Source organism: Danio aesculapii, chromosome 4 (assembly GCF_903798145.1).
Source record: "Danio aesculapii chromosome 4, fDanAes4.1, whole genome shotgun sequence".
NCBI lineage: Eukaryota > Metazoa > Chordata > Actinopteri > Cypriniformes > Danionidae > Danio > Danio aesculapii.
In genome coordinates, this window is record NC_079438.1 from 52363559 (window position 1) to 52390180 (window position 26622).

At 35.8% G+C, this 26622-nt stretch overlaps 1 protein-coding gene across 8 annotated transcripts in view; it reads right to left on the reverse strand.

Annotated features, from left to right (window-relative positions):
- Positions 1-21452: 21452 nt before the first annotated feature.
- foxp2 (forkhead box P2) overlaps positions 21453-26622 on the reverse strand; it is a 139087-nt gene continuing 133917 nt past the window's right edge. For all 8 annotated transcript variants that reach the window (XM_056456044.1, XM_056456046.1, XM_056456051.1 and 5 more), the window contains one exon: positions 21453-24924. In XM_056456044.1, coding sequence (XP_056312019.1) covers positions 24780-24924 — 145 coding nt within the window. In that variant the 3' untranslated portion in view covers positions 21453-24779. The remainder of the gene's footprint in view (positions 24925-26622) is intronic.

Genomic DNA, 26622 nt, shown 5'->3' on the forward strand with positions numbered 1-26622 from the left:
GTGGGCCCAATCCAAAAGAGAAACGCAGCAAGGAAAAAAATGTAAGCCAGTCGGAAAAGTGGCGAAGGGATGTGTGCATATATGTGTGTGTGCATACAAATGTGTGTGTGTGTGTGTGTGTGTGCAGAGCGTGATTCACAAGCTAGTTATGCACTGTGTAAATGAAGTTTTGCTCAGCTGTATTTACATATTACAGAGTTTGAGTGTAAGCTGCACCGCCATTGGGCATTTTATAATGAGTAATTATGAGAAAAAAGATGAAAGGATTGGTAGATGGGGAACAAGAAAATGAGGGTAAATAAGATAAAATGAGAAGTGAAGAGCATCACGTTCCCCTAGCAATGCAAGGTTATGGGTTCAACTCCCTGGGAATACTGATAAAATGTATATTTTAAATGCAATATAAGTTGCTAAAAGCTCCTGCAGATACCGAGGAGCATAAAGAAACTCTCTTTAGGCTACGTTTACATTACAAGTTTTGCCTTAAAATTAATATCATATTCTATTATGATAGAATTGATATCTGATATTTAACTATAGTCAGAAATGTACTTGTCTTGTGACCAATTTTCATGCACTTTAAGAGCAACAGCTATTTTAATGTTAATAATTATTTAATTTTTGGCCTGTATTGGCTTTATTTTTTACATACATGAGCGGGCACAGCCATAGGAATCTTTTTAGCTTGAGACTTCCAGTCTAATTCACTTCTATTCATTTTCAGATGTTAAAAACAGCTGCCTGATGTTGCAAACTGATATTTTCTTATTATATTATTCTACTTTTTATGCATAGTCATGAACACACTTGTTTGTAGGGCAAGTAGTTTGGCTGTTTTCTGCTGTTTACTTTTCCGAGTCATTTCTCCCATAAGCATCTGAATCGGAAGTTCTATAACAATAAAACGTGCAAAAACGAGCGCATTTCCATATTGCAGAATAAGGTCAATACACACACACACACGCACACACACACCGGCCACTTTTTTAGGTACACCTGTCCAACTGATCGTTAACCCAAATTTCTAATCAGCCAATCACATGGCAGCAACTCAATGCATTTAGGCATGTAGACATGGTCAAGACGATCTGCTGCAGTTCAAACCGAGTATCAGAATGGGGAAGAAAGGGGATTTAAGTGACTTTGAATATGGCATGGTTGTTGGTGCCAGACGGGCTGGTCTGAGTATTTCAGAAACTGCTGATCTACTGGGATTTTCATGCACAACCATCTCTAGGGTTTACAGAGAATGGTCCAAAAAAGAGAAAATATCCAGTGAGTTCTGTGGGTGAAAATGCCTTGTTGATACCAGAGGTCAGAGGAGAATGGCCAGACTGGTTTGAGCTGATAAAAAGGCAACAGTAACTCAAATAACCACTCATTACAACCGAGGTCTGCAGGAGAGCATCTCTGAACGCACAACACGTCCAACCTTGAGGCGGATGGGCTACAGCAGCAGAAGACCTCACCGGGTGACACTCCTGTCAGCTAAGAACAGGAAACTGAGGCTACAATTCGCACAGGCTCACCAAAATTAGACAATAGAAGATTGGAAAAACGTCTGATCTGAGGAGTCTCGATTTCTGCTGCAACATTCGGATGGTAGGGTCAGAATTTGGCGTCAACACCATGAAAGCATGGATCCATCCTGCCTTGTATCAATGGTTCAGGCTGGTGGTGGTGGTGTAATGGTGTGATGGATATTTTCTTGGCACAGTCTGGGCCCATTAGTACCAATTGAGCATTGTGTCAATGTATATATATATATATATATATATATATATATATATATATATATATATATATATATATACACATATACATATGCTATATATTTTTATGTGGCATAAAAAACTGCAAATGCCCTTACTATTTGTTGCCATTTCAGCATTTTCGCACTAAAGATCAAAACGTCCTTGTTTTTTGAATTCCTCAGTCTTAAGTGTCCACAATATAAGTAATGGTAAGAAAACCACACATAATCTAAGATCACATACAATACTGTGTGGCCTCATAATAGTGTCAAAACATCTATATTGTGAACAAGTATGAAAAGCTGCATTATAGCTTGAGCTTCAAGGTTTCTCTGAATAGAGAAATAGATCTAAGTGTATATACAGCTGACTAATGAGATAAATATGTAAAAGGTGTATAAAATATGTATGAAAGGTGTTTTTGTTATTGTGTTTAAGCTGGTTTTGAGAACGGCATATTTAGTATTGCCCAAGAGTGCCATATATTTGATGAGTGTGATGAAGGAAAGCTTTTACAGAAAAAAAATACTTTGTGAATATTTACATAGTTAAAAATGATTGTGCTTGCATGTGTTGAAGTTTGCATGAGAATTGTCATAATAATAATCCATGCAATTATTAAAGAAGGAAAACCACTGTCTCAGTATGGACAGAATGATGAATCACACTGTTTGCAAATACCTCAATTGTCAGTTCGCACAACAAATCCTTCCCAAAAAAGACAAAGTTTTGATGTTTCCACTTGGGAGATAATTTATAAAAAGCTCTCTTTTGCTAGACAAATAATGCTGTCTTAGTGTGTACACCAAAATCATTGCATTTTTTCTTTTAAGTATCCAGATTCATTTAGATGTAAGAATAAATGCAGCAGTATACAAAGCTGTGAGCAAGCTCCAGGCAAACGGTCTTCGGCTCGACACTAAACAAACATATAAATACAACGAGGCGTTCATTGTCAACGTGAGCACATCTACTCGTGGTGATCTAGCAGGGCAGGCCGCGGGGGGACTATGTGACATGAAACTTCCCGGGACGCTGATCTCCAGGCCCACGAGTGGCATGTCAACCAGCTCCCATCCCAGATAAGACTCATCGGAATGGCTGGCGATGTCCGCCGAGCAAACATCTCATCTATAAACAAACACTCTCACTCACCACCATAAATGAATACATCAAAATTTGATGGAGCGGCCATGTTGCAGATCCACGACCCGCAGCGAGACACGCCATGATACAATGTATACCAGCATACATGAATAGCAAACAAGACGCCAGACTCTGTTGACTGAATTTTTAAAGATGTTGTCGGGATTTGACACAAGTAAGGCGATGGAACCACAAAGGCATACAGTTGAAGTCATTTTTTTTTTCTTTTCCAGATATTTCCCAAATGATGTTTAACAGAGCAAGGAATTTTTCACAGTATTTTCTATAATATTTTTCTTCTGGAGAAAGGCTTATTTGTTTCATTTCAGCTAGAATAAAAGCAGTTTTAAATGTTGTCATCATGGCAAAGAAATCAGTAGTAAGAAATTACACTGTAAAAAATAAATTGTTGAGAAAACATTAAAAAACAAGGCAACTTGGTGCAGTAAGAACTTTGAGTTGTCTCAACAACTGTTTTTTTAGTTTTTTCTCAGTAACAATATTTTGTTCAGCTAACATAATTTTGTTTATTCATGCAATGTTCATTATTGTATTGTACTAACATAGATATTCTTGTCACATCAACTGAAGCAACAGTTATTACTATTGAGTCAATTCATTTTTTTCTGTTCACTGAATGATTTTTATCAAATTTGCAAAATAAGTAATTAGTACTAGTTAGCATATCATCCTGTTTTTAATCATTTTATTTAAAAATGACTAACACAAACTTATTACTTCATTCATTCATTTATTTTCCTTTGGCTTAGTCCTTTATTCATCAGGGGTCGCCCTGACGGAATGAACTGCCAACTTATTCAGCATATGTTTTACACAGCGGATTCCCTTTCCACTGCAACCCAGTACTGGGAAACACCCATTCACATTCAGACACCTGTACCGCATGTCTTTGGACTGTGGGGGAAACCAAAGCACCCGGAGGAAACCCACGTGAATACAGGGATGCCAACTGACCAGCCGGGTCTCAAACCAGCAGCCTTCTTGCTGTGAGGCGACTGTGCTACCAACTGCGCCACTGTGTCAACCCTCTTACAAGCAACAGATAAACAAACTTAGTTTTCGATCATCATATGCCAATTATTTAAATATCATGTTCCTGTTCAACACAAAAAATGTTTGTCCAAAAAACTCAGTTAAACATGTAGACAAGAGTTTAGTGAATATTGTTAACATAACATATATTTTTATGTAGATCAATAGTATTCACAAAAAGTACATTGTGCTGAACAAATGGTGATTTTATTTTTTACAGTGTAGTTATTAAAACTATTGTTTAGAAATGTGTTGAATAGAATCTGCTCTCCATTAAACAGAGACTGGGGGGAAAAAGGGGGCTAATAATTCAGGAGGGCTAATAATTTTGACTTCAACCTTATGTGCTAAACCAAGCATTCTGACCTACAGAAGATTTGAGGGGTGGTGCACAAACATTCCAAGCCCAGATTCTTTTTAGTATTTTAGTGATCTAATCCTATGTAGCCAACAGAGGTGGATTACTAAGCACTATTGAACACTTTTCCTATATGGCTTACAAGCAAATGGGAAAACAAACAAATGAAAAACAAAGTTGGAGAACATCTAAATGCAAAATCATTACAAAGTAAAATCATTTTTCAGATTTATTAGTGATTCTTGACAAATTGTGGCCATATCAGCAAATAAAGGCTTACTTATAATTGTACTGTAATTGATCGAATTATTTATATCAAATTAATATAACCCAATTAATTAAGGATTATGTCTGCTGGTTGATCCACTTTAGAATTAAACTGCTGGCCATTAGGGTTTTGAATAATGTCAACTTATGTAACATGTCAGGCGCAAAAAAAACATGCTTTTTTATCATTGTTTATTTGTATTTTGTTTTATTGACCTTATTCTGCAATGCAGAAGTGTGCTCATTTTGTGATTGTTTAAGACCTTCCATTTTAGTTGCCTATGGGAGAAATTACTAGGAATAATAAACAGCAGAAAATGGTCAAACTACTTTGCTCTACAAACAAGTGTGTGCATGACTTTACATAAAAAGTAGAATAACATAATAAGAAAACATCAGTTTGCAATATCAAGCAGCTGTTTATAATATCTAACATCAACGGAAGTGAACTAGACCGGAGGAAGTCTCAAGCCAAAAAGAATCTAATTCCTGCTCTTACATGAAGAATAAGGTCAATGATGAGGCTTAGGAAATGAATGTGAAGATTTGTTTTTATCAGACTCTAGAGTATATATGCTTTGGAAACTGACTTCCAAATTTAAAGAGATATCAGAAACTGGTATTGGGCAAAATTTCCATAATAGTGCACCTCTAAAATTGAATCGCTTGTGTGAACTTATTTTAAAAAGCTCAGTTTTCGCAGGACAATAATATTGTGTACACTACAATGCAATAAACACTTTAAAACACACAAATGTAAAAAAAAAAAAAAAACAGCCACAACCAAAAAAACCAACAACAAAAATGATTTTCAGAGGTCCATGCCAATCTTTGATTTTTATTTTTCAATGTCTTTTCACTGAACACAAACCAAGTGTCAGTGTAGACTGAAAGCCTGCATTTAGCATCTTCTCTTTGCGACAAAAACACATTTTAACAGCAGATGTAAACAGGGCCTCTGTTTCAAAGCCGTACACATTGTATTGAGTTTACTGAAAACACAGCGATTTTCATACTCGGCAACCACGAGAAAAAGGTCTGCTTTGTGCTGACATAACAACGCAAGATAGTTTATTGTGCCTCGTCGTCCCGCACATCAAAGGCAGCCGTCGCCTTTAAATGAAGTCGCCCAAGTGGCGGAGCGTTTTATTAACTTCCAATCAATAAACATGCAGTCGGGGCGAGAGGTAATCAGGAAACACTGCCAAATAAGCTGACAATGAATCAAAGCCGCTGCTCGCAGGCAACAGCAAAATCCTAACAAGCAGTTTATTACCGGTAGCTGTTACTGACATTAGTCAAAACCAAGAAAGATAAAATAGAATAAGGAATGTGATGCTGGGAAAGCGCCCACGGGCTGCGTGCTTCTCGCATGCTTTTGATAACTGCACGCCTCCTCTTTGATATGATAACAAATATAAATTGTTTAAAAACATCAAATGTGTGGGAAGCCAAGGCCCGTGTTTCTACATAACAGATGCGAAAAAACTCAAGGTGCTGAAAGTCTATGTGTATGAGCCTGTGTTTCTGTGAAACTTTTCTTTTGTTTGTAACAGAAACTCATCATCTAATCCATAATAGCTCTCAATGCAGTAAATCAGCATTTTACAATCTAAACATTTTTTTTTTTTTAAGAAAATGTGTACCACATGCTATTAAAAAAGTTAGGGAGTTGCAAGAGGGTTCTAGTTTAGCTAGGGTTTTACTAGGGTGTACTTCCTAGCTGATCAAGAAATGGATGCTAAGGGGATAGTGGAGTGCAGTACTACAGGGATCATAGAGCATTTTGGTAAGTGTTTTGAGTGATTGCTTATTATAATTAGTTGCTAGGGTTTTTTTTTATAAGATATTAGGGCTGCACAATGTGGAAAAAAATCTAACATTGCATTTTTTTCTATTTTATTTCGTGATATATATTGCAATATGAATGGAATTTCTCCAAATGACTTAATTTCTCTATTTAGAAAGAATTTATAATGTTAGATTGATTGGGATGATTCTGCAGTGGGAGTGCATCTCATTAACATCTAATAAGCAATCTATAAATACCATCAAGAAAAAGGTACAATTGAATTAAAGTGTTTTATCGTTTTCATAGTCTAACGATTCAAGTATGGTTACTGAATGATAAAAATTGAAATAATTCAATAAAATAATCATTGTTTAAGTCACAAATGGTACAATTTCCCATGCCTGAATGGTTTTAAGATCATTATACAATCCCAAGCATCAAAAACACATGCAAATGATGAATTATAATACAAACTCAACATTGCATATCCTGCGATGTGACTATTGCGAATGCTCACATTGCGATATCGATGCTGAAGCGATATATTGTGTCACCCTAATAGATCTACATGTACATATACATAAGTAGATTTATTAATTGCAGATTTTGCAGCTGCTCTTTCATATGATCAAGTTACCATAAAAGGTGTAAAGGTAGAACAGGTATGCAGTTTTAAATAATTCACATTTCAGAAAAATGTGGACAACACAGACGAGAGAGCAAGTCAGCGTTTAGGTCTACTCTGGAAGTTACATAATCGAAATATAAATTAGAGTGTTTTAGTAATGGTTTGATGGTTAAAATAAAAGTATTTTAACACAACATTGTTTCGTGGTATGGTCATTTAACATTAAATCAGGTCAGAGGAGTCATACACCATTGGCTAAAAGAAACATGAATAAAAGGTCATTTATTCCATTGGCAGTGACTGTTCGAAACCAGATTCTCAGTTGAAAGATGTTTTGTAGGTTAGTGTGCGCATATAGATGTAAAAAATACACAAAACATGTGTAATATGTGTTTTAAAGATATGTAAGTGCATGTATGCCATGTCAATTATGAATTTCTGCAGACAATAAAGTCAGTCCTTATAAACTTGAGAAAAAGTTGAATGTGCAACTGAAACTGTTGTTAAATGCATGCATGAACTACGTCTGCAGAAGATTATATCTGAATATAATTGTTAAACTATGAAAGACAAGGGTGTAACTTTTCTGACAAACGCTTGCTTTGTTTATCGTGATGCATTGTTTATCATCTTCTCTCCTAAACATCATTTGAAATATTACAAAATCGAAATTCATCCTTAAAAAAACATTAGAAATTGTACTTTAAAATCCTTTTAGCAAGCTCCTTCCCCTCAGTGTGCGATATCAAGATTCAGATTGCAAAATATATTATAGTGGAATGAATTCACAGTGGAATGAACTGCCAACCTATTATAGTAGTTTATAAACAATTTTTTTTTTCTAATACTGATAAATTACATTCATTCACTTATTTTCCTTCGGCTTAGTCTCTGATTTATCAGAGGTCACCACAGGGGAATGAACAGCCAACTATTCTAGCATATGTTTTATGCAGCAAATGCCCTTCCAGCCTCAACCCAGCCCAGTACTAGGAAACACCCACACACTCTCACATTCACACACACACTCATACCCTACTAACAGTTATTCAATTCACCTATAGAGTATGTCTTTGGGGTCTGTGGGGGAAAACGTTGCACCCTGAGGAAAGCCACGCCAACACGGGACAACCTGCAATCTCCACACAGAAATGCCAAATGGTCCAGCCAGGAATCAAACCAGCGACCTTGTTGCTGTGAGGCGACAGCGCTAACCACTGAGCCAACGTGCCATCCTGATAAATGACATATTGTCGAAGAAATTTACCATTACAGTTATATATTTGGTGTCTATTCTGAGATAGAAAGGATATTCTGGCATAGAAATTTCCCCCAGTGGTGATTTTTGGTATTGTACCTACAGAAAAAACACTTTTGTGATATCAACTTCAAATTCGGAACATAAATTGGTTAATTATGGCTTTGATTTTATAGCCAAATCTTATCGATAAGATTTAACAATATATATTTCTTACAAGAAATTACAAAATATGTTCAGCATTTTTTTTCTTAAAAGTAAACCAACTCCAAATAACATTTAATTTAATTTTAGACATGCTTTGATTTCAGAATTTATGAATTGCAAATATTTAAAATAAGATTTACACAAGTTGACCACCACGAGATTGCAAGAAGTATACATATCTAAGTATGGTTGCATGGACGTTGCTAAATAGTTGCTACTTTCTAGGTTTACTTAGTAATGCTTAGTTTCGAAGGTTTGTTCAAATCACCAACTCTCAGCATGAGCAAGTGTAATAGTGATGCTCCAAGACATGCAGCCCTCAACAAATCCAAAAACTCCTCTGTGCGTTCTGGCATAATGTATCAGTTTCTCTGCAGCTCTTTCCCTGCTGGTGTGTCAGACAGCGTGAAGAGCTTGTAAAACTCACGCCAGGTTTAACATCAGGTGAAGGGGCAGCTCCAAAATCCAGCCCTGCTCTTGTTCAGGGGTTTGTTGTTTCAATCCCAGGCTAAACTGAAGCAGGAGTTATTAAAGGGTTGCGCACTTTTGCGAGTGTATGTGTGTGTGCAGTGTGATCCATATGCCTCTGGTATACTAAGAAGATGCTACTGCGAAGAAGAAGAAGAAAAAAAAAATCTCATCCAAATAATTTTCTTGCCCCACAGGCAGTTACATGCAAATAAGAGATCAAAAGCGTGTTGGATGAAAAAAAAGGGCAGATTGGTGTGAATATCATCAGGCAGTGGACTACATGCACTGGAGAAAAATGATGCTGATGCTCACTGACCAGGTACAGAGAAAAAAAAAAGAGAGAGAGAGAGAGGCAGGAGAGCTCTTCACATGAATCCACAGCATCTTTGATCAGCTCATGCATGGACACCGCATTCACTTCATGTATACTGTAGTTTCAGCAGGCCAGAGTACGAATGTGAGACTCGCACATACAGTTGAAGTCAGAATTATTAACCCTCATGTGATTTTTTAATCTTTTTCAAATATTTCCCAAATGATGATTAACAGAGCAAGGATTTTTTCACAGTATTTCCTATATTTTTTCTTAATTTTTTAAAACCATTTTAAGGTCAATATTATTAGCCCCCTTAAGCATTGTGCATTTTTGATTGTCTACAGAACAAGCCACTGTTATAATAATTACTTGCCTAATTACCCAAACTTACCTAATTAACCTAGTTAATCCTTTAAATATCACTTTAAGCCGAATACTAGCGTCTTGAAAAATATCTAGTAAAATATTATGTACTGTCATCAAGGCAAGGATAAAAAATTTGTTATTAGAAATGAGTTATTAAATCTATTATGCTTAGAAACGTGTTGGGTAAAATCTTTTTTTCCTTTAAACAGATATTGGGGGACAGAATATACAGGGAGGCTAATAATTCTGACTTCAACTGTACATATTTTTACCTTGCTACATCTAGTTGCTCTCATTTATACCTAACAGGGAAATGTCATGAACAAAAACAAGACAGTAAAGTTTGGATGTACAGTGAACTCACTTGATAATAATAATTTGACTTACTGTTGATATAATTCAGCACTGAAAATGTGCTAAATAAGTTGTACTAATTTACAAAACATAAGAAGAACATGCAGTTCTGACCTGTAAAAACTAATTTCCTACTCCATTTTTTCATTACACCTCCTAAATCTCTTTTGTGAGACTGTTTTGAACTGGTAATAAAAATGTATCTGGTAATAAAAATTAGAAAGGCAATTCCAATCATGGATTTTTCCAATTGTACATTAATAAATCAAAAGCAGGACTTTATACCTAATCAAATTGCAATGCATGATGATTTAAATGTGAAGACTGCATGTCTGTGTGAAATAACTGCAATGGAATATTTGGATAATTCAGATTATGTAAGAATAATTATAGATGCATTTAAGACCCTATTTTCCTTACCATGTATTTTTGTGCATTTAAAATAAAAATGATAAATAAATAAATGAAGCAATATTTACTTTTCATAGTGTATTGAGATTTTCAGAGCATAATAATAGTCCATAATACTCCATTATACATGACCTTGACCAGAGGTCATCCATCCCATTACACCATCTTTGAGGAAGATGGAGCCTTGTACCCAATATTTGCATATATCTGTTAAATATTTAAATAGCCAAACACATATATGAAAACTACATGTGATCAAACTATTTTACTCCGCTCCATATTCCCATTATTAATTGTGCTCTAAGAGTGTTTTAATTGAAAGATTTATAATTCAATAAGATGTACATTTTGAAATCTTATTAATGTGATGTTCTGGGCCACAGTCAAACCCAGAGTATGCATTCAGAAGCCAGAGAGGGGAAAAAAGGCGAGTTAATTTTGCTGGAGAAAAGATATTTGCTTTAATCTCTAAGGAGTCATGCCATTTAAATCCTCAAGTCATGGCGAGTGAATGCCAGCTATCCGGAGCAGCGCAAGAGGTTCATCTGGCCGGATTAGAGACACATCCAAACACACGGCTGAATTTTTAACACTGGTCAGCAGAAGCATTGACATAAAAAAAAAAAAAAGATATTCTGCTGGAAGAAATGGGAAGAGTTCTCCATTCAACATAAACCTTTAATCCGTCTCCTCCTGTCTCTTCACCCTTTCTTTCTCCCTCTCTGCACCTTTCCATGCCTCATTATTGCCAATCATTTGAATGCGAGTGCCCACTGTCACCTGCTCCATAATCTGATTACTTCATGCAAGAATTAGTATGTATATTTAATGCAGGATTTTCCCCCTTTTTTGTATCCCTCTCTTCTCAATCTTGATGAATGCACCGGCGAGGAGTGCGCCTGCCAGCGTCATGCTAATAAATGACAGCTGATTTATGCATCTGTATTCTTTTATTTATAAAAAATAGCAAGCCGTCCGATATTCCGATATTAATAATACAAGTGGATCCACTTTGATTAGGCCGGCGCGGCGAGCTGTGCATATTCAGCATTACAATTAAATCTTCTGACGTGAAATAGGAATGACACGCTAATGAAGCGAGCCAGCGAGCCTGAACCAAGACTGTCCAACATCATTATGGGATATCTTAGATGAAGAGTAATTACGCGCGGAACACTGAAATGTCATTAAAAATCTTCAGTAAGTGATTTAACCCACTATTCCTCACTAATGCCAGACTGTTTTTTTTTACCTCTTATTTCCCCCTCCACTCCAGGCTGAGGCTGAACACAGAAAGTTCATCTTCAGAAGTTCTGGATGAAAAAAGAAAAAAAAAAATGTATGTGTGTGTGTGTGTGTGTGTGTGTGCGTATATATATATATATATATATATATATATTATATATTATATATATATATATATATATATATATATATATATATATATATATATATTATATATATATATTATATATATATATATATATATATATATATATATATAATATATATATATAATATATATATGCAGGGACTTAAGAGAGTGATACAATCGAGTGTCCTAATTTAATTTTAATTCGGTGCGTCAGGACTCTATACTGGTGGAGCGTAATTGAAATCATTCTTTAATAAATTCTGATGAATTGGCAATTAGGTCGTGGTCTGTTTCCCGAGGTCGGCCCTGAAATTGATAGCGCTGGTCCGTTAGCGATATTACTCAGGCCCCTATGAAATATCAAATCTCATATTTTGATGTAGATATATGTGGGTAAAGTGTTTAATATGTTCATTTATTTGATTAGAGAGTAAATCTGATTTCCATTCTGATTTGAACAGCAGGCACTCCATGGGGCCATAATATTTATGCTATATATATATATATATATATATATATATATATAATAATATTATATAACTCACTTCTAATAAGTGCTTCATTTTATCTTTGCCATGATGACAGTAAATAATATTTGACTAGATATTCAGATCAAGACACTTCTGCACAGCTTAAAGTGACATTTAAAGGTTTAACTAGGTTAACTAGGCAGGTTAGGATTATTAGGCAAGTTATTGTATAACGATGGTTTGTTCTGTAGACTATCGAAAAGATATATGGCTAATAATTTTGACCTTAAAATGTTTTTTAAAAAATTAAAAACTGCTTTTATTTTAGCCGAAATAAAACAAATAAGACTTTCTCTAGAAGAAAAAATATGATCAGACATAATGTGAAAATTTCCTTCCTCTGTTAAACATAATTTGGGAAATAATAATAATTCAAAGGGGGGCTAATAATTCTGACTTCAACTGTATATTTTTTAAAGACTCATTCATTGATTCATTTTCCTTCAGCTTAGTTCCTTTATTTATCAGTGGTTGCCACAGTGGAAACCACTGATAAATAAGATATAAACCCAGTATTGGGAAACACCTATAAACAATTTAACTTATTTAATTCACCTATAGCGCATGTCTTTAGGCTGTGGGAGAAACCGGAGCACCCAGAAGAAACCCACGCCAACACTGGCAGAACATGCAAACTCCACACAGAAAAGCCACTGTCCAGCAGGACTCGAATCAGCGACCTGCTTGCTGTTAGGTGACATTGCTAACCACCGTACCGCCCTAAATAGTAATAGTTAAAAGTAATAATAGTAATAACAATTATTACTATAATTGTTAATAATACTGGTTCAATAAAATTACATTGTTAAAAAAATCCATATTTAAAAAAGATGATTAATTTAAAAAATATTAAAATAACCTTACAAATGAGCTTATACGTAAATCATGCTGAATTGAATAATCAGTGTATTATTATGCTATATAAATAAACCTCCTTGCATTTGCTTTTCAAATATGCTTTCACACAAATCAGATGCATGTGTGCAAAGTTATTAATAGAATATGTTATTCATTTGAACAGACAGTTTATCTGATATATTATTAATCTGTTATACTGTATATTACAAATTTGAAATATTAAGTGTGTGTGTGGGTGTGACGAAATTATATATATACACAGTACACACACAATATATGTGTACTAATTTCTTTGCAACGCATAATATAGAAAACTTGTGAGTGTCAACGAGTGTGCATGATAATTCCGTCACGTTGAAGTCTAAACAATACATCTTTGAAAAGTAAATTTGCCTGATTCAAATGTAATTTACTTTGAATTATTGTTAATTATCATTGTTTATCATTCTGCTGCTCTGTATAAATAAAGTTCCCTTGCTGATGTGCTTTAATAAATCTCTATCTTTTGAAAACTCTTAATTTCATTAATGCTCGTTCTTTAAAGCCTTACATTAAATGTTCCATTCCATAAATCATGCAAACAATGTTCTCATGCTATTTATTTTTAGACCACACCACTTTTGCATTTAATCCAAATGCTTGTCTGCATCTTTAAGTGGCCTCAGTGATCTGTGCTAATAATGTGTCAGGGGTTTTTGTGGCGATGCAGAAAAGCAAATCAGTAATGGGGCCATCCTGTGCTGAGAGCAGGAGACAGGGTTTATACACCAGCAACCCTGAGGAGGAGAGACAGAGGGAGGGCAGATAGAGAGAGAGGAGAACAGATAGTCAGAGAGCGAGCTGTCCAACCCAAACGTGCCTCGCAAGCCATGCAATTATTTTTCTGCAGTGTGTTCCAATATCAAACTCGAGAGCAATGCAAATTATTTAAGACACACTTTTTTAGGAGCTGCAATTATAATAATGATGATCTCAATTAGCGTTGCCATCGCCTCGGACTATTTAGCAGGCGATTCTGCAGCCGCAGGCGAGTCCCCGATGGAGAGCACCAACACAATGTCAGGGCTGAGCGGAGAGGGACACTTTTGGCCTCCAAATCGCTAAACCCCAATTTTTTTTTTCCAGAACGGGATGTGATTTGTGATGCCTTTGCTCTGAGAGACAACTAAATTATGCTGTTGTATGTACATACTGTCATATTAAAGTTGTGTTCGAACCGCGACACCAATAGTTTAACAGGATTGCTGTTTGGAAGAAACTAAAAAAATGTTTCATGCTGTCCCAAAACAAGTCTTTAGTGTTAAAACTGAGGTGTTTTCACAAATTTAAGTGGAGGGAATGTAAAATAATTAAGTTGTTCACAAAAAACCCACAAGAATTATGTTGATTCAGCTCATTTTAAATAAGTAGTTTGAACAAACAGAGAATATATGCATGTAAAAATGCAGTAATGCATGTAAAATTTGAAATATGAACATTAAAATACACTTCTTTTGGAAGTACTGCTCCAGGAATAACATTAAATGTGGTAACATTATGACTAATACAGCCTTATGAAATGTTTTTTTTTTTTTTGAGATTAGGATTTTTATTTATTTTTATCTACACTCTGTTTGAATGGTCAAACTACATTTTAAAAATCAAAAACCTTGCCTAATTAATTGAAATAATGAAACATTTACAGTTCCATACAGTCTGATTTAAAAATAATAATTACATTTTATTTATTCCATATGATTTAAAATATATATATACCATGCTGCTCAGCATAACTGAGTACACCTTTTTTGAAAATTAATATTTCTATCCATTTCTCAGTGAATTTTGATGCATTTAAACAAAACAGATTTATTAATCAGATTTATTTATTTAAATCATATTTTAGTCACCAAGCATATTTAAAATTGAAAGATAATATATTAATTCAAACAAAAATATCACATAAAAACATTTTAAAAGGTTTTAAAACAAAATATTTCTATTTTTTTGCTTCTCTTGATTTTTCCTCTTTTTAAATTTGTATTTAATGTTTTTTTATAACATATAAATTTGAGTGTACTAAATTATTTTGTTAGATAAGCTCAAGATTTGGCTTCAGTGCTGACTTATCTAATGTATATGCTTAATATATATTGTACAGCTTCCTATTAAAATATGAATTGAAAAGATAGATGTGAGGGGTGTACTTATATGCTGAACTGTAATATATTAAAGCTGCACGATATTGTAAAAATATAACATTGCATTATTTTTATTCTGTGTATATATTGCGATATGAATACAGTTTCACTTAGATCAGTTGAATAACTATTTGAAAAAAATATATATATTTAGAATGATTGGGATGACTCTTTAGGGGAGTGTATAAAATATAATAAACAATCTACAAGCATAAATTCAATAAAGAAAAAGATACAATTTCAAAATTTGGATTTATTAATTAAGCGTTTTATTGTTTTCTGACATTAATTGATTAATTAAATGTAAAATAATACAGCATAGTCTTCTTTTTATAAACAATTCAATAAAATTAATCGTTGTTAATTTGTTCAAGATACAAACGGTAATTTTTTTTTATGCCTGAATGCTTTTAAAACCCTCACACAGTCACAGGCCTAAAAAAACAATTGCGAAATGATAAATTATAATCCAGACTCAACACTGCGTATACTTGTGATGTGACAAAATGCGAATGCTCATATTGCGATATCGATGCTAGAACAATATACTGTATTGTGGCAGCCCAGCCCTAATATATAAAATTATTATAAAAAATACTTTTATAATTTTTAATATTTTTAAAATATTTTACTAATTATTTTAAGGAAAGTGGTTGTAAACTATTTATATGGCTGAATTTAAACAATATATATTTGTATATAATTTTCAACTTTGTTTACATTAAGCTCAACAATTTGCAATGAACCTTTTTTGTTTGAGTGAAGAACTACACATGATTATTCTTTTAAAAAGTTTTCACAATTCTACTTATTATTGTTAATGTTTTTTTTTTTTACTAATGTAGTTTGTGTAGCCTATTGTTAGGCTACTTTGGCACAAAAGCAGTAGGTCAGCATCGCAACAAGTGAAAGTAAAACAAACAACTCTTATTTTGAGGGTTGTTATGAAAGCGCACTGATAGGACGATTTCTTCTTAAATAAAACAATAAAATGATCGTCAGAAGTGATTTAGGAACAGTTCTGAAGATGAAGATTGTGTGCTGATATGAAGCATTCATAGTGGTGGTCATGATGACAGCGAATTGAAGGTCATCAGCGTCACCTGTGAGTAATCTCAAATCTCTAATAACCCAGACACGCAGAATATATAGATTGATATTTACAGTCTTTTATGACTTAATGTTCATACACAATACTCCATTTCGCTATTTTATCATGTCTTCAGTTACACTCGTGATTTATTCAAGCCAAATTCGCAGAATTCCTTTAAATGCTGCATTACAGTTTCGTTATTTGTTTACTCATCGCCGAAATCACAGGAAAACACGTAAATACGATAAGTTTGCTTACCTTGAGATTTCCTTGTAAAGTTTCATCACGTTTCAACTTCTTTTTAGCGTTTTAAAACGCCCGTTCCCTCCAGCACAAGATGAATGGCTTTGCTTCAAGAGCACGCGCAGTCCACGCTGTCATCTGCTTCAGAAACTCGCGCCATTAAAAAAGGTTGATTCCGATTGGCTGATTGCCAGTGCGTTTGGTCTTTTATCAACAGAACGTTATCTCACCAGTGTGATTGTATTGTGGATTTATTGTGGTATATTTAGGACTAATAACAAAAGTAATTACTATACATATAGAGACATAGTCTTTGGTTTGAATGGACATTCAAATAGGCTAATACAAATGGACTTTTTAAGGTTTTGGGACCTGTGTGTTCAAGTAAGTATATGTCAGTGAGTGTCTATTGTCACTTATTTTTGCCATTTGAACCTGTTGAATTGGTGGTTTTTGGTTTAAAAAGGTTGAGGATGGTTTTAAGTAATGATTTTTGGTGTGCTTTTACTTTCCCTTCAATATAAGAATAACATTGTTGAGAGAAAGGAAATGAATAATCTCTTAAGAAGGTACTTATTTTGTTAGTTAATTGATATATAAGTGCTAAATATGTTATATGAAATCAATGTAATCCGGAATTCAGTTTTTTTTTTCTATTTTCATTCACAAACCCTCTACTATGGCCTTATGGGATAGTATTGTCCATTGCATGTGCACTTCAGAATCTCACTAGTAAGTTACCTATGTACTTTTGGCTTTAATTTCAGACATACATTTGTTTTGTCATATTTAATCATTTTTAATGTGTCTAAGAAGTTCAACAATAACATGAGATTACATTTAAAACCCTGCATAATTCCTAGCCTTAAAGACTTGATAAATTTCTCGGCTAATTTATATATTATGATGTATTTTAATCCCTGAAGAGTTCTTTAAAATAATAAGGAATGCATTTGATTGTTATTAGCCTAGTAGACTGGTATTTTCTGACAAGGCTCTCAAACGAGACCTCAGCCTATAGAAACAAATGCATGCTGACCTATTTCAGCTCTCTCAGTTGATGTGGAAAAAGGCTTGCAACCGCTATCCCATTCTTTTATTCATTGCTCTGTAATAACTCCACTTTATGAAAAGCAGCGAATGTGACTCACGGATACCTCTAACCACAAGCCATTATTATTTCATGGCCTTTGAAAGAGGGGTCTGTAATGTGGCTCACACTTTAATGTCTGCGCTCGCTCTGATGTTGTGTGGTACACAGCGGCCCTTGTTGCACGTCGTATGCCATCCCTCACTTGAATTCACAAACACTTCCAAGTGCATAAAAAGCATGGAAGAATAGTGTCCTGAGAGGAAGCGCGGCTGAAAACGCTGGAGTGACTGCAGCAAACTGGGCGTTCGCATTGGGTGAAACCTACAAAACCCCAAATTTATCGCAATGACCAGTTGAGGACCTGCTAAATGGTGGATTCTCGTGGACCTGTTAGTGCAGTCTTTGTGGTAAAGTCAGATCCCTTCAGAGTAAAAGGCCACTGACGGAGTCGAGATAAAACCGCCATGCATGAAAATGAGCAGCAGGTCACACTAGGGACTTGGGTTCAATCACGGCCTGCCCGAGCACCTGCTCATGACTTTGACAAGTTAGCTTTTTACAATTTTATGCGCCTTTTTTAAGATTTTTCTTGCAAATTGTGGTCAACGCATTTCAATTTCAAAGACAGAAATGAGGTTGAATCACATCTGTCTGCGCTGACCCTGAGTAAAACCTGCCATTTCCTTGGGAAAAGGGTTCATTTGATTGATCGGTGTAAAACCAGGATGAGAAATAAGAAAATTGAACACCCAGACGGATACTTGTCTTAAAGGCACAGTGTGCAATTTTGAAGACGTTTAGATTTTTTTATTTCTGTGCTCACTTTAAATGCACAGAATATATGACAATATGTGGATTGAAAATCAATTTTATGTCTTTAGCGTTTAAAGCAACCTGAATATTTCTATTCATAACCATGAGTTTTGAGTTGAGTTGAGCAGCCCAGTAATAAAGCTGGAGATTGGGACTCCGAAAATCTTTTGGTTTACAAAGTTTAGAAAGACAGAAACTTTGTTGCTTATTATTCCAAATATAACGAGATAAGTAAGAATTCAATGTTTTAAAACAACTATGAGTTAAATAGCATGGAAGATTTTGAAAAAAGGTAATTTAATCAAGGAAATATGTTCATATGGTCAACTTTATCAAATGAAATGAGTGTAGTTAACTCAAAATTTACTGAAAGTTAATTCTACTCATTTGAAAAGAGTTCTGAACTCAGTGTTGAAGGTAATGAGTTAATTAACTACCTCATTACTTCAACTTAAATGGAGTAAGCTCACAGTACTCATATAGATTATTTTTGAACTCAAATGGTTTGTAGCAAATGATTTCCTTAAATGATTTGAGTTGCCTTAACTTATTGGGTTTTACAGTACTCAGTTGGTTTGAGTTCTCCATTTATTGGACTTTACTGTGCTCAAATTGCTTTATTTACCTAACTGGATTAAGTTCATACTACTCATTAGGATTAGTTTTTGAACTTAAATGGTTTGTTGCAATCGGTTTCCTCAAATGGTTTGAGTTACCTGAACTTTTGGGGTTTTACAGTGTGGCAAAGGGGTCCACTTCCCTAAGACTATTTTTATTTTTATTTTTTTAATTACAGGGGAAAAATTTGCTTCAAACTAATTATTGAAATCACAAGTGAGGAAAATGCCCACATATTTAAAGCTTTTTTTAGAAACCTCAAAGGGAAATTATATGAGAGGATTTTGGAGGTAGTTAAAAGACAAAGAAACAGACTTAACCTAAATGTTTCAATCAATAACATTTGTTTTTGCCATATTGTTCTCCTTCACAATTCAGATTCATAGGTCATAAACCCCATCTTCTCCATGTATATTTGGGGTGAGGATTAGTAATTAAGTACATTTAAAATGTTTACAATTGGTATTTTCCATAATGGGCAGCGCAGTCACAAGTCCACATATCAAAAGACATGCACTACAGGTGAATTGGGTAGGATAAATTGTCTGTAGTGTATGTGTGTGAATGAGAGTGTATGGCTGTTTCCCAGTGATGAGTTGCAGCTGGAAAGGTATCTGCTGCATAAAACATGTGCTGGATAAGTTGGCGGTTCATTCCGCTGTGGCGACCCCAGATTAATAAAGGGACTAAGCTGAAAAGAAAATTAACGAATGAATGATTTTCCATAATTTTAAGTCATTCTTATTTTTCTTTCATGCCTACATTTTCATTTGGAGCCTTATTCATAATTGATTTTAAGATCCGATTTGATAGATTGGATCACATTGTGACTTTATATTGGAATAAGGGATGCTTCCCAAACATGCCTCATAATGTTTAGGGGTCTTGTTAGATGGTAAGTGGACTTTTAAGGCTGTTTGAGCACATTTGACTGACTGCGCATCAGTCAGACCAAATGGGTTTCAACAAGCTCTGGAAATAGTAAAAAGTGGACAAGCTCAAAACATTTCAACATTTACACCAGCAAATACTCTATCCACTTGTTAAGACATGACCTATCGGTGACTTATGAAATACTGTTTCCGGGTCCAAGCTGTTACTCATTTGAATTGAGAAAATGTTTGTTTTTTAGTCATATCACACATTAAAGTGAATTTTGTATTAAATCATGGTGTACACAACAGTCTTGAAAATAAACGTTTATTATTACCATTTGATGAGCATCCCCCATATAGTTTGATATGGCGCTTGGACCCGGAAGTCGCCTTACGTGACGTCACACGAATTCCACTTGTGATCGCATTGACAAAAATGTAAATCTTGAAGCCAATTGTGTGCGGACCAACGCAATCTTATGGCAATTTCTAACTTTTTGATTTAGTGGCTAATTCGTATAAATTTGTATGATCTCATTCATACAATTTAGTACGATTTGCTCATCCCCAGTGACGGTTGGGTTTTGGGGCGGGGTTTGGTGCCACACCTCCTTTTTAAAATCTTAGATTTTCGTACAAGTGAACTCATACGAATTTGTCACTACACTGACACAACGTAAAATAGCTACGTTTCCTAGTGAGATCAGACTCTGGCTCCAAATGACATCACTGCAGCAAGATGGCAGTGACCATACCTGGTAAGCTTTGGCTTCACTTTTCTGCATTGGATGCAGCATCCATGTTTAATTGTGATAACAAACTGTGCAAATTCAAAAACTGAGGACTTTGAAGCATGTAACGCAGAACGCCCAGCCTCTATACATTATTTCTGTGAAATAAAGCTGTTTTCTATCTGTGCTTTTTCAGTAAACACTCACTGCAACTCAACTGGGGGCCAGAAGAAAGCAGCAAAAACGTGCTGAAGATGTCTTGTGTCCCCCGCAGAGGCTCGGCTGCTCCACAATAGCCTTTTCAAGTAAGTTGCGGCAGGCCGCGCTCTCCTCAGATCAAAGCCGAGGACAGAGAACATGGGCCGTGTCCATTACGCGCACCTCTAGCTGCACGGACCATCTAAACAACACTTGAGGTGCTGGGAGTCGGAACAAAACCATGTAAGTCAGCTATTAAACTTTTATTGTTTTTTTCCCGCCTCTCTCTCTCTCTCTCTTTTCTTCTCTCTCTCTCAGAGCTGTTTTTAAGTTCCTGCGACGAATTCCTCCACGTTGCATAAAAGCATAATGCAGCCCCATTTCCACAGGCTGCATCTTTGTAGGATAAAAGATATATGTGTACAAAAAGTAAGAACTCCCTGATGTTGGAGGTAGACAGTTGCTTTTCAAATCCTAGTTTTGGTCCTTTATTTTATTCAGCAGTGAAAAGCCATGAATACAGAAAATAATAACGGCCGTTACAGTTCTCAATCATGACCTCTACTCTCGCAGAAATCCGTAACATATGGACACAGTACACGGTAATGAAAAGTATCAAAAGACAGTCTCGATTCTTCGAAACCAAACCAAAAGGCAAAAACAACCAAAAGGTATTCACCAATTACATAAACATGTTTGTTTTTTTTTTGTTGTTTTTTGTTTTCGCTACAGTTCCAATTTACTGTATACATAGGGGATCATATTCCCGGAGAATGATAGTTATTAGAAAGGATACATGACTCAACTGCCAGACGTAATGCTTCAGAACGTATGCACAGAGGTACAAGCAATAAATACACACATTAGGAAAAGCCTTACAGCTACGCAACGCAGATGCAGGAAAAAGCAGGTTTGCTATTCGTAGCAAGCAATGAGAGAACAGTAAAAATTCATGAAATTCAGGAAAAATAAAAGAAAAACACTGATCTTTTTAGCTTAGAAAAAAATGTCTGGTAAATTCATGGGTCCACCAACATTTTTTTTTTTGTATCTTTTTACATAATATGCACAATTATCAAAATACAGACAAAATCATCCCAGAAAAAAATCCCGGACAATCCTAAAATCTATTGAAGGAGATTGCCGACCTGGAGGTTCTTCTGGTATTATGTGCAAGCAACTATTTTAGACATTTTTTAAAATGTTTTTACAAAACCCATGCAAACTCTACAGGTAATATGCATTCTGTGGCTGAGAGTTTCTTTTGTCGATCATCATCATCTCCCCGTGGAAACAGTATAGCTGAGGTATGCACACTTTAGTTCATCAACATCATCATCCTGACATTTTTTATCATATGTGTTTATTAATTCTTATTTCCAGTCCACCAAATGAATTTAGACATGCATTTTTTAATAACACAATATCATCCCCTTACAGGTATTTTTTTACATATTCATTCTACAAATGTCTTGAGGACAAACTAGTTCAATGCAAACCTTCCACATCTGCCTTTGGGAATGTAAACTGGCGCTTTTGGCGAGGTCCAGCGTGAATCGGGTTGGAAAAATGTGTCGGTGGCGTTCTAGCGACTCGTGCAATCTGCCATTTTTTCTCGTGTTGTGAAGAGGTAGAAGCCTTTTTTTGGATAAGTGGGAGAAACCCTTTTTGTATCTTCTTATTCAAAGACGCTGCGTCCTTATATTTGGTGCCATAAAATTATTATGAATGTCATCTTCAAGTCAAATTGCTGACTCCAGCAAAGGATAAGGGATAAGCTTTGTCCCTGGATCCAGCTCTGCTGTCTTATTAGAGTGTGTGTGTGCGCTAAACTAGCAGCCAACCCTAGGTTTGGCACAAAATGGGAACAACTGCACAGTATGTTTTACACACACACACAGAGAGACAAAGTTTGACATTATCGGTTTACAACACAAAGCAGTTATCCGTTTCAAATGGGCTTTCTGCATTAGAGAACAATCAAAGTAAAGAGAAAGAAGAAAAGGAAACAGGCTTTGCGTTATTTTCAACTGTAGAGGCAGAAATCTGTATAACTTTGGTTTGACTGACTGAAAAGGAACTTTAAAGCAACAACCGCTTCTCCTCGATGACGTCAGCGACGTTCAAATAAAAGTGAGCGATCACTTCCTGTTTTACCTCAAAATAACCGGTTGCTACTTACACACCATACATGGTCTAACCACAAACCTTCGTGTCTATATAGCCATGAATTATACAATGAGTCTGAATCAATGGAGCAAAGCAAACGTCAGCTGGAAAAGGACTCGTCCTGTCCTCTTCCTGTCATGGCTCTGTTATTTGCTTCTACAATATAACCAAGCCACATCATTTCACATCGACTTGAAATCATGACTTTTTTGGCTTCACTAGATATCTTAAGAGTTTGGTTACTATAGTTTTCGGTTTCGGCTCTGAAGTAAATTGACGGATATAAGACATGACACGTCGGACAGTCACAATGAACAGTACATTTCACTAGTAGAAAAAAAAACAAAACAATGATGAGATGCTTCACGCAAATAATAGTAAATGAAACTCAATTTCTGCACTTCCACGAATGGGTATTTTGGTCATGATCCATTTATAGCTGCTCTCTTGCTCTACCTGAACCTCACTGACTTTGGGTGAATTCACCAGGCCATAGCGAGCACTCCGCCTGTCGATCAAATTACAGCAAAATCATTTTCAAATCTTTGTACAGGGCTAAAGGAGATAATCCCAGAGGTTATTCGAAGGTAGTTAGTGGAAAAAACAAACGAAACGAAAAGCTTCTTTGTACTAGTCACAGAAGACTGACCAAAGAGTCTGGCGGCTTCTGTCTAAGCTATTGGCCGTTGATAGTGTTGGCTTTGGTTTCTAGCTGTTGCCTGTGACTCTCTGCAGGTAGACAAAGCTTTAGAACAAGGAGGTAAAGAGACTAGAAGAGTATGCGGAAACGCGTCGTGTTTTTCGAGATGCAACTGAATCACAAGTCACGTTTTCAGCAGAAACAGAGCTAGCGAGACCTACGTTTTTTTTTGTGTACTTTTTTTTTTTTTGGACGGCTGCAACAGTCTTGAAACCACGGTTGTGTTATTGACGTGACTTTAAGAAATGCCATTTACAGTTGGTGGTGTCGCAAACATGACACGGAATGAACGTAAGCTTAGCGGGAGGAACTAAACAACAGTGATGGGGGGAGGAGGGGGAAATTAACAGCAACAACAACAACGGAAAACAGCTTTTTTTTTTGTTTGTTTTTCCTTTTTAAAATTTCATCGACATACAGGCAGTGACACTAAATTTCTGATACTACTTCATGTGCAAAAAAAGAACAGAGCAACAACTTGAATTGAACCAGCAATTGCATCTAACACCGACGACTACTGTGGCTTGGATATTCACAAACTTAAAACTTCCTTTTTTTTTTTTTTTTTTTTTGGCAGTATATGTGGCCGCTGGCTTTCTACAGAACGCACTCGCTCCCGTTTCGCTTCAGTTCCGTGAGCCTTGTGTTCGTTGTGTGATTTGGCCGAGCGGATTCAGATGAAATCTTGTCCTTTTTGTTCTTCCTTTTGTATGTTTGTTTTTAAAAAGCAGACGTCTCTCGTGTCTGTCCATCTGTGGTCCCTAAAGATCTGAGCTATAGATTTTCTTCGGGCCAGTCTCCAGATGCATGCTAAATAAATACTCCCGCCTGCTGCGTCCAGTCTTTTTGCTGTGTTTGTGGTTTAGTTGAGGGGCGGGGCCTGAAAGGGGCAGAGCCCCAGCGGAGGGGTGGGGCAAAATAGTCATTCCAGGTCCTCCGATAGGTTGCCCTCCTCAAGCTCCCGGTCGTCATCCAGTTCAGGACTGTGATTGGCTGTGGTCACCAGTGACATCGGACAGTCCTCGTCCTCCATGTTTAGTGGCTCCTCCTTGACGTGAATGGGAGGCCTAATGGGAGGAATAAAAAAAGAATACAATTAAGTGAAAGGCCTGCGTGAACATGGGAAGACCTTAAGATCTTAAGATTGTACAAAGGTAATATGAGTAAATGTTCTTCAAAGAACTCTGTTTATTTCTTTTAAAAAACAGTAATCTTGTAAAATAATAAAACTTTTCTATTTTAATATATTTTAAAATGTGATTCATTTATGCAATGTCACTGAATTTGAGCGGCACGGTGGCTCAGTGGTTAGCACTGTCGCCTCACAGCAAGAAGGCCGCTGGTTCGAGTCCCGGATGGACCAATTGGCATTTCTGTGTGGAGTTTGCATGTTCTCCCCGTCTTGGCATGGGTTATCTCCGGGTGCTCCGGTTTCCCCCATAGTCCAAAGACATGTGCTATAAGTGATAGCTAAGTGATATAAGTGATTGGATGAACTAAATTGGCTGCAGTGTATGTGTGTGAATGAGTGTATGGGTGTTTCCCAGTACTGGGTTGCAGCTGGAAGAGCATCCGCTGTGTAAAACATATGCTAGATAAGTTGGCGGTTCATTCCGCTGGGGCGACCCCTGATAAATAAAGAGACTAAGCTGAAAGAAAATGAATGACTGTCACTGAATTTTGATACAGTTTATCCATGCTCTTTTAAATCATTTAAAGTACAGTGTTGAGTTAAAAATGATCAATTTAATGTGTCTTTTCTAAATATATTTTTAAATAAACAGTTTTTTTAACCTAACACCAAACTTTTGAATGCTACTAGTAGTAGTAGTAGTAACAATAATAATAAAGATAATCAAGATCTTGACCATTTTCAATGATTATATTGCATTAAATAAAGTTTTAAATAGTTGCCATAATAAAGTTTATCTATAATTAAAGGTCCAGTAAAATTAAAATAATGTTTTTTTATGTTACTATCAGTATTCATATATCTTGAAGGATATCTATAAGCTAGAGTGGTACAAAACAGTGACAAAATCCGTGTTTAGAAGATTTGTTAAGAAAACTGATATAAACATGTAAAGCTTGTATTTTGTCACTTCGGCCTAAATGGATCCATTTTTGTTCACACCACCTCATACTTCAATTTCTCATCAAATCTTGACCAATCAAATGCTCTCTAGTATCAGACATACCCCGCCCCCTTCAAGATGCTTCTCATTTGCTTTTCATTTGATGCACTTGATCTCAACCACTCTCACTGGCAGATATGTGAAAAAACAAAATGCTATTGGCTGTTTTTTAAAAAAGGAGGAGCTACTCTATGTACCACCCTTTCTTCGTTTTTCAGTTGAGATTACGTCAAACATTGATTGAAGAATGCACATTTCAAAGCACTTCAAACAACCTAGAGAGTGATTGACCAATCAGAATTAAGCATTCCGAAAGCAGAGCTTTGTAATTTATAGAACAGCAAGTTAAAACCTGTAACTCATCAGCTGTGCAAAAACACACGCATTCAACACCGCAAAAACAGAAAAGTTAACAGCAATTAAACCCCGCTTAATGAAGCGCATGTGGAAATGCGAAAGCTTTGACAGTAAAATATGCTCGCCGCTGAGAAGTTTACTGATGGCACCTGCTATTTAAAAAGGGAAAAAAGGAGTAGCTGCAGCCCCATTATAAATAATGGAGAATTTCTCATCCTCTCGCCCCCTGGAGCAACGATGGGGGGGTGTGCGGTTGTTGGGTGGGTGGGGGAC